Source organism: Herpailurus yagouaroundi, unplaced genomic scaffold, assembly GCF_014898765.1.
Source record: "Herpailurus yagouaroundi ecotype Mexico unplaced genomic scaffold, PumYag 163, whole genome shotgun sequence".
Lineage (NCBI taxonomy): Eukaryota > Metazoa > Chordata > Mammalia > Carnivora > Felidae > Herpailurus > Herpailurus yagouaroundi.
This window is the reverse complement of record NW_024412404.1, coordinates 26,125,531-26,137,860: the sequence shown is the minus strand read 5'-3', so window position 1 is coordinate 26,137,860 and position 12,330 is coordinate 26,125,531. Positions and strand designations below refer to the sequence as shown.

The following is a 12,330-nucleotide window of genomic DNA, read 5'->3' as shown; positions in this document are numbered from 1 at the left end:
TAGACCATGGGGTCAGACACAGCTGTGTTCAGATCTGGCTCTGCTGCAACCTGGAGCAAATTACCAAACATCTGTGAGCTCCCCTTTCGTCTCCAACAACACGCACTAGCTCATCTCTCGTAAGACGTAAGGCTGGGCGATCTTACAAGGACCGGCACAGGATCTAGAAGCTGGGAAGCCCTAACCAATAGTAGTGGTACTAATAGTCCCACCATCCTTGACGCCTCCACCCCAAGGCTGAGCTCATGGGCGGGGGGGGGGGGCGGGAGGGCATAAAATCACCAGTATGAAAGCGTCTCCCGCTGAGCCAGCTGTTGGCAGCAGCTCTCCAACTCTTCCTGTCGTCTTAACCAACTCGCAGTGAGAGGTTGGAGGCAGGCAGGAGACTCCCACACAAGTAGGCTCTTGCCCTGCTTCTGCTTTAAAGCACCCTGCCGTGCAGCCGACCTGACAGCTTCATTCCTCTGATTATGTCCCCTGCACACACGCAGGTCATGGCGTCTGAGCAGCATGTCAAACTGCAGGTGCAAACATCAGTCGTTGTCCATCCCCCATGGCGGCCTGGCCAGGGTTACAGGTGCCTGCCACACACCCGCTGACAGCTCAACTCAGCATTTCCTGCTCTGACCTTTAAGATTGTCGCCCTCTTGACGATAGCTGCCACACAACATGACAGTCACTTGGAGGCAAAGCTCAAGGCAAGAACCTGGACCCCAAATGAAATAGAAAGAGCCATTTCATCAGGCTGTCATTTGAAATAAATCAGTGGGTCAGGGCGCCTTGGGAAGCAGACAGGGCATGAGCACGAGACTCCTGACCTCTTCAGTCTCTCAGGGTGCTCTCCAGGATGAAGCAGAGAGGCCTCTGCTGGCCTTCCTGCCTCTAGGGCTGTGCTCCAGGCCATCCTCTGCACAGGACCTCAGGGCACTGAGAAAGCCCCTTCCCTAACCCCAGCCTGGCCTGGAAGTCTGAGGCCCCTAGCCCCACAGCAGGGCCAGTCAGGTCTTCCCTCAGCTCTCAGGCTGGGGGTGTCACTAGGCTTCCTACAAGACCCTACTTCCCCCCACTTTACAGGGTCCAGCCCATCCATCCTTTGACGCCACACTCAGGAGGTTCATCCTTGTCCCTTTCTTGGTTCACTGGCCCCTCTGGATTCCCACAGCCCTTGGTCTGTCCTTCTCATTAGTCGTTTCTCAACTTGAATGTGCCATGACTTCTGCTTGGCTGTGTCACGGTTGATTCTTCTCATTCAGTTCTTTGATGTGTTACCAACCTTTTATGAAGGAAGCTTTCAAACCTACAGCAAAGTGGACACAACTGTACAATGAACACCTCTGTCTATACTACCTGGATTTTGCAGTTACTGTTTAATATCTCACCATATTTCTTTATTGTTTATCCAGTGTGTTTTGTCTCTCTCCCTCTCTCTCTCTCTCTCTCTCTCTCTCACACACACACACACACACACACACACACACACACACACATTGCATCTTATTTTTTTATGTGTTTCAAGTCAATTACAGACATCAGGCTACCTCACTTCCAAAACCCATCAGTCTGCATAGCTTTATTTACACAAATATTTCTTTTTTTATGTTTTATTTATTTTTGAGAGCAAGAGAAACAGAGCATGAGTGGGGTAGGGTCAGAGAGAGGGAGACACAGAATCTGAAGCAGGCTCCAGGCTCTGAGTTGTCAGCACAGAGCCCAACATGGGGCTCAAACTCACAGACTGCGAGATCATGACCTGAGCCAAAGTCAGATGCTTAACTGACTGAGCCATCCAGGTGGCCCTATTTATACTAATATTTCTTAAGAGCTCTCCTTAAATTGCAGCAAACTTCAGTGTATTTTTAGACAACTTCTGAAAAATGCACACTCCAGGAAGACAGAATTTACCATTGTCCCTGGAAAATCCCCTCAGATCACTTGCCAGACAATCCTTGTCCCCAACCCCTGAAGGCAATTCTTCTCAGTTTTTCCTCCATAGGCTGTTTGATCCTTTAAAATATCTTCTCAGTAGACTCATGTAATATGAACATTGTATTTAAACATTCTGTTTGGCCAGGTACTCTGTGCACAGTGGTTTTGAGAATCATCACTCCTGTGTGTTTGCTGGATATGCTTCGATATTTGTGTCTGGGAGGACAGCTGGAGGTGGCACCTTCTCATTCTTTTTCCTGTGTGTGGCTGGCCCAGAGCGAGTGTCTACAGAGCCCAACAACCATGGCACATCAGTGGTGGCACATAGTAGGACGCAGGGCAGAGGCGGGCTCTTCTCTGAGAGCTGGTGGACAGGCCCTGCAGGGTGGCCAGGAGACTCACTGTGTGCAGAAGGCAAGGCAGACTGTGGGGCAGTAGGACCCAGAAGGCAAAAGCAGTGCAAAGACACCATTGCCACCAGCTTGGATAGCTACTGTCCCTCTACAATAAGGTTCCCCTTTTTCTACTATTACTGCCTCCCAGAAATAGCTGCCATATATAATTGATCATATAGATGCAAATAGCTATTTATATATGTTTTTCAAGGTATTTTTACATTAATGGGATCATGCATCATAACATTTTCCAGCCATCTGCACATACTCCATTACACGGATGGAGGAAATTTCTTTCATTAGTCTCCCCTGGTCGATATTGTGGCTACAGCAGGTTGTGCACACCCTGAGGCTCACCTCTCTGTGGGCGTGGGTCAGGATTCCCCGGATCAATTCCAGAAGTAGAATTGTGGCATTAAGAGGACACACAGCTTAAACGTTGGTCAGTAGAGTTGAATTTCTCCCAAAGAGCCGGTGCTGAGCAGCAGGTGGTGTCCCAGAGCCTGACCCTCCCAGGGCAGGTCACTTCCACCCGGTGCCCTTGTCAGTCTCATGGTTGGTTGGTTGTCCTTCCTCACTGCTTGGCTTCCTCCTGATCTTGGCTACCTGCCTTCCCATTTCCTCTCTCTGGAGCCCAGGAGGCCTGGTGTAGAATCTTCCTCCAGAAGGAAAGCTCTCATAAAGAAGGGTTGGTCTCCCTGCCAGGGACTGGATGGTCCCTGTGCCACCCGAGAGCAGGTGCACAGTGGGACACTACCTGGGAAACACAGCTCCCTGAAAGCCAGTGTTCATCTGTCCTTGGCTTCAAAGCAAAATCCTTTAATTCCATGTCCCTTCTGCTCGAAAGTCTGACACCATCACCCTGCCTTCCACTTACCGAGACTTTCCATAGTGACGTTTTCTGAGAGCAGTAGTCCCTGGGGACACAGAGGGCACTGCTGTAGAGGAGAAGTAATGACTGAGCAGGGCCTGAAGAGCTGCAGGGCGTACATGGTGGGAAGGGGGTCACAGACGTATGGACAGTGTGCAAGTTTCCCAAGTAGTGCAGACACTGCAAGGTTCCAGGCTGTCAAGCAGCCCTATCCTCAGTGGCTGCCCTACATCCTGAGCAATGGCGTGATAGCTGCTCGGAACTAAGACAAGAACAGAGGGGGGCAGAAGTGGCCTGGATTAAGCTCTAGATGTCAGATCCTGGCCTTGTACCTGCCAGGGGTCTGGGAGAGGCCATCTGCCCTCTCTTAGCCTCAGTTTCCCTCTCTGTAAGCTTGGATAGGTATGCCTAACTCATGGGTGTTGGAGGTTAAGGAAAGTGTCGATTGGCCCATAGTATATGCTCAGTTAGTGAGGAGTGTCATTTTGGATGAACACCGGTGTTACATGGCTTGGGCCTGGCACAGATTTGCCCACTTAGGGTTCCTTCTGCCTGTGTGCTTGTGGAAGAAAGGCTCTACTTGCCTTTTGCCTCCTCTGGAGCCTGATCTGTCCACATGCAGCCAGCTGACTTTTTCCTTCTCTGCCTGTATCTAATTATAATGTGGGCTATCAATTTACAGTTCTGTCTTGCAAGGAAATGCTTCTTTGCAACAAAAAATCCTGGAATGTAAATTGCAGATGACACTTCCTTGAGACTGAGGGCCAACAGCTCTGCTGAGTGTGCTCCTAGCTGGGCTGATGAAAGGGTTTGCAGGAGACAAGGCCAACTGCTCCTTCCAGGCTAATCATAGAGCCCTGTGTTATGATGGGAAGGGTCCTTATGAAGTGTGAACAGTGAGAAGGCAACCTGACACAATTGTGGTATTGGTTACTGTATACCAGTTTACACAGCTGCAAGCCCAAAGTCATTAGCCTCCACTGCTGCATATGTCCAAGCCTGGATCATTCCAGTCCCTGAAGCTTGGTTAGAGAGAACATATTCCTTAAGGACATCAAGCCTGCCTAGATGGACAACATGCAGATTTTTTTAGCACAGGGCCATCAGTTGGCCCTACCTGCCCTCTATCAAAACCTCAGTGCTCTCTTCTCACTTCTATAGGACTCATGAGCTTCCTTGGGCAGGGCCACTGCCAGCAGGAGCCTTTAGGTGCCAGGCAGGTTCCATGCACATTAGGATGGGCTCAGGCCAAACAAAGGATGATTCACTGCAGTGTGATTGGTTCTGGAGTGGTGGTCTGCTGGCCATGGCAAACTGCTCCCTTGTGAACAAAACAGTGGCCCATGTTCAAGCCAATGGTTGACATGTAGAAATATGAACCCGCTGATGCCAGTTGCTCCCATTTTCCATAAAAGTTAGTAATATGGATTTTTAGGGACAATATGTAGACTTTCAATGTTGACTTCAATTTTGGGGAAACACTTGAAAGACTAACATACCATATCAGCAGGACTTGCTCAGCTACAGGGCAAGAATCTATTTTCTTTAAAGCAGAATTTGTAAATTTTGCCTCAATCAGTGGGAGCTGCAAGAAGACCTGAAGCAGGAGAAATCAGGATAGCCATATCCAAGGTTGCCCTGGAATTTTGAGAAATTGTTCCATTAGTTCATCGACCTAAGGCTAATCAAGCTTCAGGGACTGGAATGATCCAGTCTTGGACATGTGCAGCAGTGGAGGCTAATGACTTTGGGCTTGCAGCTGAAGACCTGCATGTTATCCTGGCCGAATCCTTTGGGATCCTGTCTACCATCTGTCCTCTCTGTCTCCTGGTGTTTACTTCAGGGTCTGGGAAGCACCAGGGAAGCCTCAGCACCCTGGTAAAGGTCTAGGGCCTAGACTTGCACCTCACATATCAGTGTTTCCACACTGAGAGAGTAAGTGCTTCCTGAATCCTGGGCGGGTTGTCTGTAGTCCATGAAGCCTCAGGCAAAGGCAGGGGAAGAGCAATCATGTGAGACTTCCAGAACCACAGCTAAGACAGAACTTATCTTTACCTGGGGGATTCTTCTGTACAGAGTCCTGGGCTCTTTGCCTGCCTCACCTGAGTCCCATCCCTGCTCCTGGGCCTTCAGCCTGTGATAGGCAAACAGAAAGACTGGGAGGAGGAGGAAACTCCATGCATCAGGAAGTCATAAGGCACCCAGGCCTGGACAACCAGCTCCGGCATGGGACAGGGCTGTTTTCAGCCTTGTTATCCTAGCTCTTCTCTCATGTATATGGTAGACCCCATGGAGGGGACCTCCTGCACCCTTCAGAGAGTATTTGGACATTTCGGGGTAAGAAACACAGGGCTGGCATTGCCCCTATGCAGGAGATGAGGCTGAATGCCTTAATGGGCTCCAAAGATCAAGGGTGGAGGTGAGGGGACCCTGAGTGCTCAAGCCCCCTTAGCACTCATAGTGGACCCTCAGTGAAATCAGGTGAGGATCTGACCACACGGGTCACACATCTTGGTTTTGACATAGTTGCTTCCTTATGAGGAGTCCTTGGAAATGCAGTTTTTGCATGACCTGCTATTAGTAGCCAATCAGAGGAAAGACAGCCCTCATCCCTCCCTCACACAGATCTTTGGATATTGACTTTGCAGAAGAATATGATATGAGATTTTATGATACTGACTTGCATCAACACACGGTGGATGAAATTGTTTGCAGATATAAGTTGGATGTCGACAATATCCTCCGTAAGTAGCCACCTTGGTGCCTCTAAGTGACAAACTCCCTACAATAGGCTGCATTCCCCTCAGCCAGCCAGGCCTTTAAAGCCCTTGCTGACCATTCACTGTTGGTCCTGTGAGGATAGATCAGCATGGACAAGTAGAAGGAGAGACCTGGCTGGGAAGCCTGGTGACCTATACCTCAAAGCTGGGAAGTCATCAACCACAAGAGCCTCTCCTAGCAGGGCTTTAACCCTTGCCAAGAATGGCTGTGGTGTGCTGGGTGTGCCCCAGAGCTGTATTCCCCCTCCCTTGGCTCAGCTCTCACTGGCCTTGAGAGACAAGGACCCGAATCCATTGAGTCTGCTGGCGAGAAACACAGGCAGCCCTGGGCCAGGTACACTGGGAGCTTTACAGGAGAATGTGTGCATCTGGGATTGAGACAAGATGCCAGCTGCCAGGCCCAGGCCCAGGAATCCTGGCACAGGCACACATTACTTGTCTGACCTTGGCCAAATGAGGGTTCTATTCTCAGCTTCTTTTTCCTCTACTGCAAGATGAAGTCAACATGACAGTCGAGCTAAACCACATCCCCTATGTAAGCCTATAATGTAAGGAAATACTCAGGCATCAGGTATTCCTCCATGATGGGTGAGTGGCCAGTAGAAGCACATGTTGGGTACGTAGATGTGCCCTCACGCTGAGATGGATGTGATCCTCCCCAGAGAGCAAGGTGGTACAGTAGGACTATCTCCCACTGAGCCCCCCCAATGCATTCATTGGACCTGATGAGATTGTGTGCCGTGATGTCTTACTGCAGGGCCATCTGGTAAACCCAGAGCTACCTCCAGACATCACAACATTACACAGTAAATGTTTCAGTCCCTTAAGAGAAATGGTGTCTCTTAGGGACAGGACAGGCCCCACATTCCTAAGCAGCTGTCCCTTCCCCTCTATTCGCTGTGCCTTCTGTTGTTTATTGTGGTCTCAAGAAGTGTCCCTCTCCACATTTATTTTGTTCTTTGTTATTTCATTGTCTCCCTCCCATCCCTCAAATGTAGGGCCCTTGAGACCAGGGACTCAACCTTTTCCATTCCAGCCAGGCATTGCACAGGGCCTGGTGCATGGCAGGGGCTCAGAGGAAGGCAGCAAAGAGAAGCTGGCATCTGCCAGTGTTAGTCTGCTTGCCAGGGGCCAGCTGAGGGGAGATGGATGGATGGGCATGCTCATTGACATTATTCTCTTGTGGTTTTCTCCTAGATAAAAAACCTCTACTTAAGGATGATGAATCTTTAGCTTGCCCAGGACATGTATTTAAGGAGCCTGGACAGTAAGTACCTCAGGTCAGGGGCCAGTGGGAAGTTTTTGTCACCATGTGCTATGCAGAATGTGGGATGCTACTTCTGCTGTGACACTACATGTCTGTTTCAGAGGGCTCAGGGCATCCTTCATAACTACTCTTATTGGTCCTCCCCTGAGATGCTCAGGGTTCTGCTGTGGCCCAGTCTCTGCTGAGGAGGGCAGAATATGAGAATTGATGTTCCCAAGGGTGGTGCCTTTGCTACATGAAGCCTATCAGGGCTAAGCCAAAACTTTGTAAATAGAGAAGAGTCAGGATGGTGACACCAAGCCGACCTCCTTGGAAACTTAGCCTATGGCCACGATGGCATCTGACCCATGCAGGGTTCCTCATGCCTGGTCAGCCTTCACTGCAGAGGTTGACCTTGTAGGGCTTGGGATGAGCCCCCTCTTATCCATGCTGTGTGCTCAATGATGGACCAAAAGCCTGCTTATCAGAGTCTTTACAATGAGGACAGCTGTAGGCTGTGGTTTGAGCCAAGTGCAAGAACAAAACGTCTGCAGAGTAGTACATGTGACATGACCTTTCTGTGCTTTAGGGTGGTCATCGTTCAATACAGCCTGAACAATGGTGTCACCTTCATTGAGGAGAGCATGAAAGTAACCAGCCTGAATTGTGTGAGTGCCACGGTGGGGCGGCATCCTCCATCGTGGGACTGTCAAGAGCACTGGCATTGGAGGAGAAGATAGTTGGTGGCGGGGGGGGGGGGGGGGCACGGAAAGAGGACACCTGCTGGAGGGCCTGAGAAAGTAGCTTATGCAGACAGGCAGCTGGGGCGACTTCTCACAGCCAGCTTGGGGCCCTCAGCCCTTCATTGGCAAACCATCCGCACATCGGGCTTGTGAGGTGCCCTGGGAGCGCTTCCACAAGAGCACCTGCCATGTAGCTTCCTGTCCAGCAGGTGCTGCAGAACCTCTGCTGTCTCTCTCTGGGAACCAGGTGTCCCTGAAGGCAAAGGAAAGGGAACGGTTAGAGCTCTAAGCAGAGTCCAGAAATGGTGCTGGGGCTCTGCCACCCCGCCTCACCCCTTGCCACCTCCGCTGGCCCAAGAATAGTGGTGGGGAGCTCGGGGCTCCATCCTGCATTCCAGCTGGGCAAGTGGGAGAGGCTTGGAGGCAAGTGTTAGGAGCCCGCGTCCAGGACCTCTGGGGCAGCGGGGTGCTCCAAATCCGGGCCCCAGACACAGGGGATCTGGAGGGCGGGACCCACTGTGGCCCTGTGCAATCAGGGTGTTTCAGCAGCTGCTGACACAGCTGAACCCACACACGCCCATCCCTGCCCGCGAGCCCAAGCCCGCCTGAGGAACACCACTGTCATTTTGCAGAGGGCACCAGCCTCCCCTCTGCCTCTGCTGCTTTCTCGTGCTCCTCAGCCATCTGTCTCCACTAACTCTCTGACCTCTGCTGGACCTTGCTCTCCGGCACTTGGTGGGAAGCTGCCAGGGCTGTGGGGAGGGCCTGGGACTCAGCTCAGGGACGGGCACGTGGGAAAGAGGGTGCTGCTCCCAGGTGCCCACTTCTTGGAGCTCCACGTCACCCGGGCACCTGGGGCGGGGCAGCATGACATGGGCGACAGAGCACATTAGGCACAGGAAGAGGGCTGCCTGGGAGGAGCGATGCCCGTGCCTGATTGCCACCAGCCTAGTGTCCAGTCCCAGCTGGGAGGGTTCCAGCAGCACGGACAGTCCTCTGACTGTGTGTTCACTTGTGCCAGGACAGGCACTCACCGACCAGCAGACCACACTCAGGCTTTTGTCCCTCAGGAGCCTAACTGACAGGCCGCCCTCAGCAGGCACATTTAGGAAAGAACTCAGGAGGAGCCTGAGTTCATGGGCCCCCACCCTGCTTCCCCCTCCTGGGCACAGACTCTGTCCCCTGTAGCCCCTGCCTCAGGGAAAGCGGAGCATTTGGTTTAGGGCAGGACTGCACCGTGTGCGGCTGAGGCGTGCAGTGAGGGCTGGCATGTCACACATGGGGATTCCAGTCCTTGTCAGGGCTCTGGGCCAGAGCCTCGGAACGAAGCCAGTGGTGGGCTCTGTGGCCCAGGGCTCTGCAGCGGCTCTTTGAGTGCAGTCTTGTCCTCCAGGCCTTCAGTGCTCCCCGGAGGTGGGGAAATCTGAGATGAATGGGAACACGCGATGTGCAGGTGTAGTGTAAGGTGCTGGGGGGAGGCACCCAGTGAGGGCCATCCAGACCCACCCAGGACTCTGACTTTTGTGCTTTTTGCAGGGCAATACATCGGAGCCCACAGATGCCCCAAAGGAGGAGACTTCAGTCCCCACAGTTGTCACACAGAAGACAACAGTGCACACAGTTGTCACACAGGAGGCACCAGCACCCATGGCTGTCACAGAAAAGCCTACCCTTGACTACCTATTCCCATTGTTCGTCCCAACCCTGATCATTATCGTGGTGGTGATCTGCTGTCTCTGTTGCTGCAAGAAGGTGAGTGACCCCTGTGAGTGATCCACACGGCCCTATGACACAAACTGTCCCCAGGCCACAAGGTAACCAAGCCCCACTCACCCCATGATCTTGCCAGTGGGCAGGTTCCCATCAGTTCCCAGTTCATCACATGAGCAAACACAGGCACAGACTGTGTCTACCATTCCTGGTCAGAGACTCAGCTTGCATCTCAGGGACCCCCTGCTTCATGCTTGTTTCCAGAAGTGGCCTATGAGTTGCCCTGTCCTCTGGGGAGAAGTCACCCCAGTACCTAGTGACAAGGGAGGCATCACAGCAGCCAGGCTTCTGGAGAACTCAGGGAGACCAAGCACCAGAAGAGGCCTCTGATGCTGAGAGAGGAAAGCGGGTCCCATAGGAGGCACTGGGGCCCACAAAAGAGAATCTGCTGGAAGGGATGATTCCTAGCCTCTGGGGCAAATGAGCCTTGGAAACCAGTACAGATTTCTGCACACAACCAGTGCATCCCTCCTTCCTTCCTCAGTCATTACTAAGGGCCAGGACATGATGGGCCCCATACTTGGCACACAGGGACGTGTGCCACCATCTTGTACACAGGAGCTCACAGTCTGGTGTCTGCTCTAGTATTGGTACCTGGGGGTGGCGGGTAAAATGTCAGCCTCATAGGCTGTGGCATCAGGGCCCTAGCAAAGGAGAGACACTGGCCCCCGGGGAGGGAGAAGTGCAGATGTACTGGCTGCTGGGTTTGCAAGGACATGGGACAGAGCTGGGTGAAGGAAGAGGAAACCACAGAGGTGAGAAAGGACAGAGCAAAGCAGCAAGACAGAAGCAGGCCAGATTGCTGTGGAGGGGGAGCTGTGAGGACAGAAAGCGGGAGTGGGGGCTGTCAGCACAGAGTGGGGACTAGGGAAGGCTGTGGGCTGTGGGAGGTGAGGGGAGAGAAGGAAGGGAATTGGATGTGTTCTCTTGTCTTCATGTCATGGAAGGGCTCCTAATGAAAACTACTGCATGGACACCTCTGCCAGGGACCAGGCACTCTAGTCTGGCTGTCTCCCTGTCCACCGCCAGGGAGGTCCGATATCCCTTTGATAACCCAGGAGCCTGAGCCTTGGGATGCTGGAGCCGGTTGGCCACATCCCATAGACAGTGGGCTCGCAGACTGACACCCAAAGCCCACGTTCTGTCCCACTGCTGCTGAGTAGGGTCCCCTTCTGTCTGCATGGCTGAGCCAGTGCCCTTCATGCTCCTCCAGCCTATGTTCATGTCTCTTTAACATTCTAGCCCTGCAAGGAGCTACCAGTGCAGAAGATAGTAATGGTAAGTCCTGATTTTTGTCCTCATGTCAGCGTGCCCAGTGCCCACACAGACCTTCACAAAAGGGAACCACACAGACCTTCACAAAACCTGCCTGTGGGACATTTCTACCCCCTGCCCCACTGCCTGCCACCTACCTGGGCAGAGAGAGCTGGCCGAAAAAAGAGGGTGATGGAGCGGCAGGGAGGGGCCTCAGGAGGCCTTAGGACTCAAAACACCTTTCCCAAGTGTGCGCCACAGCCTGATCCAGGGCCTTTGCCATGAAATTAGTAACTTGAGATAACCTGTTTCAGCAAGTGCTGTGATCCTCATTGAAATATTAGTGGCTTTTTAAATTTTTATCAATTTCCAAAGGACTATTTATAGTACACAGGTGAACTTTCAGAAAAGGAGCCTTCGCTTTCAGAACTTGGTCCCTGCCCAGGCTCTGATGTATGTTGGGCTGCATTTTGTTGATCCCCATCCCTGTCACCCTCCAGGGCAAGAGGTTTGGCCACAATTATATTTTAGTGACTACAGGCTGGGGAGGTTGGAGGAGAGTGTGTTACTTGGCATTGAGCTGTGAGGCAGGCCCGGCCCAGATGAGCACAAGGAGCCAGGGCCGGTGAGCTGTCTGTGGATCCTCAGGGTAGAAGCCTAAAAGAGATCCAGAGGAAGTAGTTATAGCAGGACACTATGTCAGAGGAAGGGGACCGGGCCTGGGTTTGGGTAGGAAAAAGACCCCACTGGCCAGCGCTGTACTGACTGATGGCACTGTTGCCTGAGGAGGCTGGATCTGCCAGGGGCAAATGAATGCAGTCCGGGCCCCTGCAAATGCTCCCACCCTGACAGCCCTCCTGTCCACTGCACAGCCCTGAGACCAGGATTTTCCACCAAAGGCAGATCCCGGGACCAAAGGGACAGGAGAGACTTTGTCAGCCTTTGGGGAAAAGGTCATATTTACAAAAATTGTATTTCCTGGTTTTTACCATGTGGGACACTGCCATAGTGTAGGATGCTACTGATGTGTCCTTAAAATCTCCCAATGCACCATTGCTGAATGGCCATTAAGAGGTGCGGGAGCGACAGATGTTATATGTCTGCACCAGAAGCTCCCAGACAAAACGGCAGAATGTGCTTTCTCTTCCTAGAAGCCAGAGACATGTATACAGACACGTACCCCGGTGATTGTCCCTTCTTGTATGTACCAGGAAGACACTATAAGTCGGATAGAGGTGAGAAGGGCCTTTAGGTGGGGCTGAGGGACAAGGGAGGGCAGCCAGTCCATGGCCCCACATGAACCGTGGCTTGGGTGGAGATGAGCTTTGTGGGCACTACATCGATC

The 12,330-nt window shown here is 52.3% G+C and overlaps 1 protein-coding gene across 1 annotated transcript in view; it reads left to right on the top strand.

The window, feature by feature from the left end:
• Window positions 1-12,330, top strand: part of LOC121036908 (anthrax toxin receptor-like) — a 175,826-nt gene that overhangs the window by 44,782 nt on the left and 118,714 nt on the right. Inside the window, exons 10-15 of the mRNA XM_040485660.1 lie at window positions 5,841-5,936; window positions 7,170-7,239; window positions 7,808-7,886; window positions 9,498-9,713; window positions 10,974-11,009; window positions 12,137-12,220. Of these exons, the coding sequence (XP_040341594.1) occupies window positions 5,841-5,936; window positions 7,170-7,239; window positions 7,808-7,886; window positions 9,498-9,713; window positions 10,974-11,009; window positions 12,137-12,220 (581 nt within the window). The remainder of the gene's footprint in view (window positions 1-5,840; window positions 5,937-7,169; window positions 7,240-7,807; window positions 7,887-9,497; window positions 9,714-10,973; window positions 11,010-12,136; window positions 12,221-12,330) is intronic.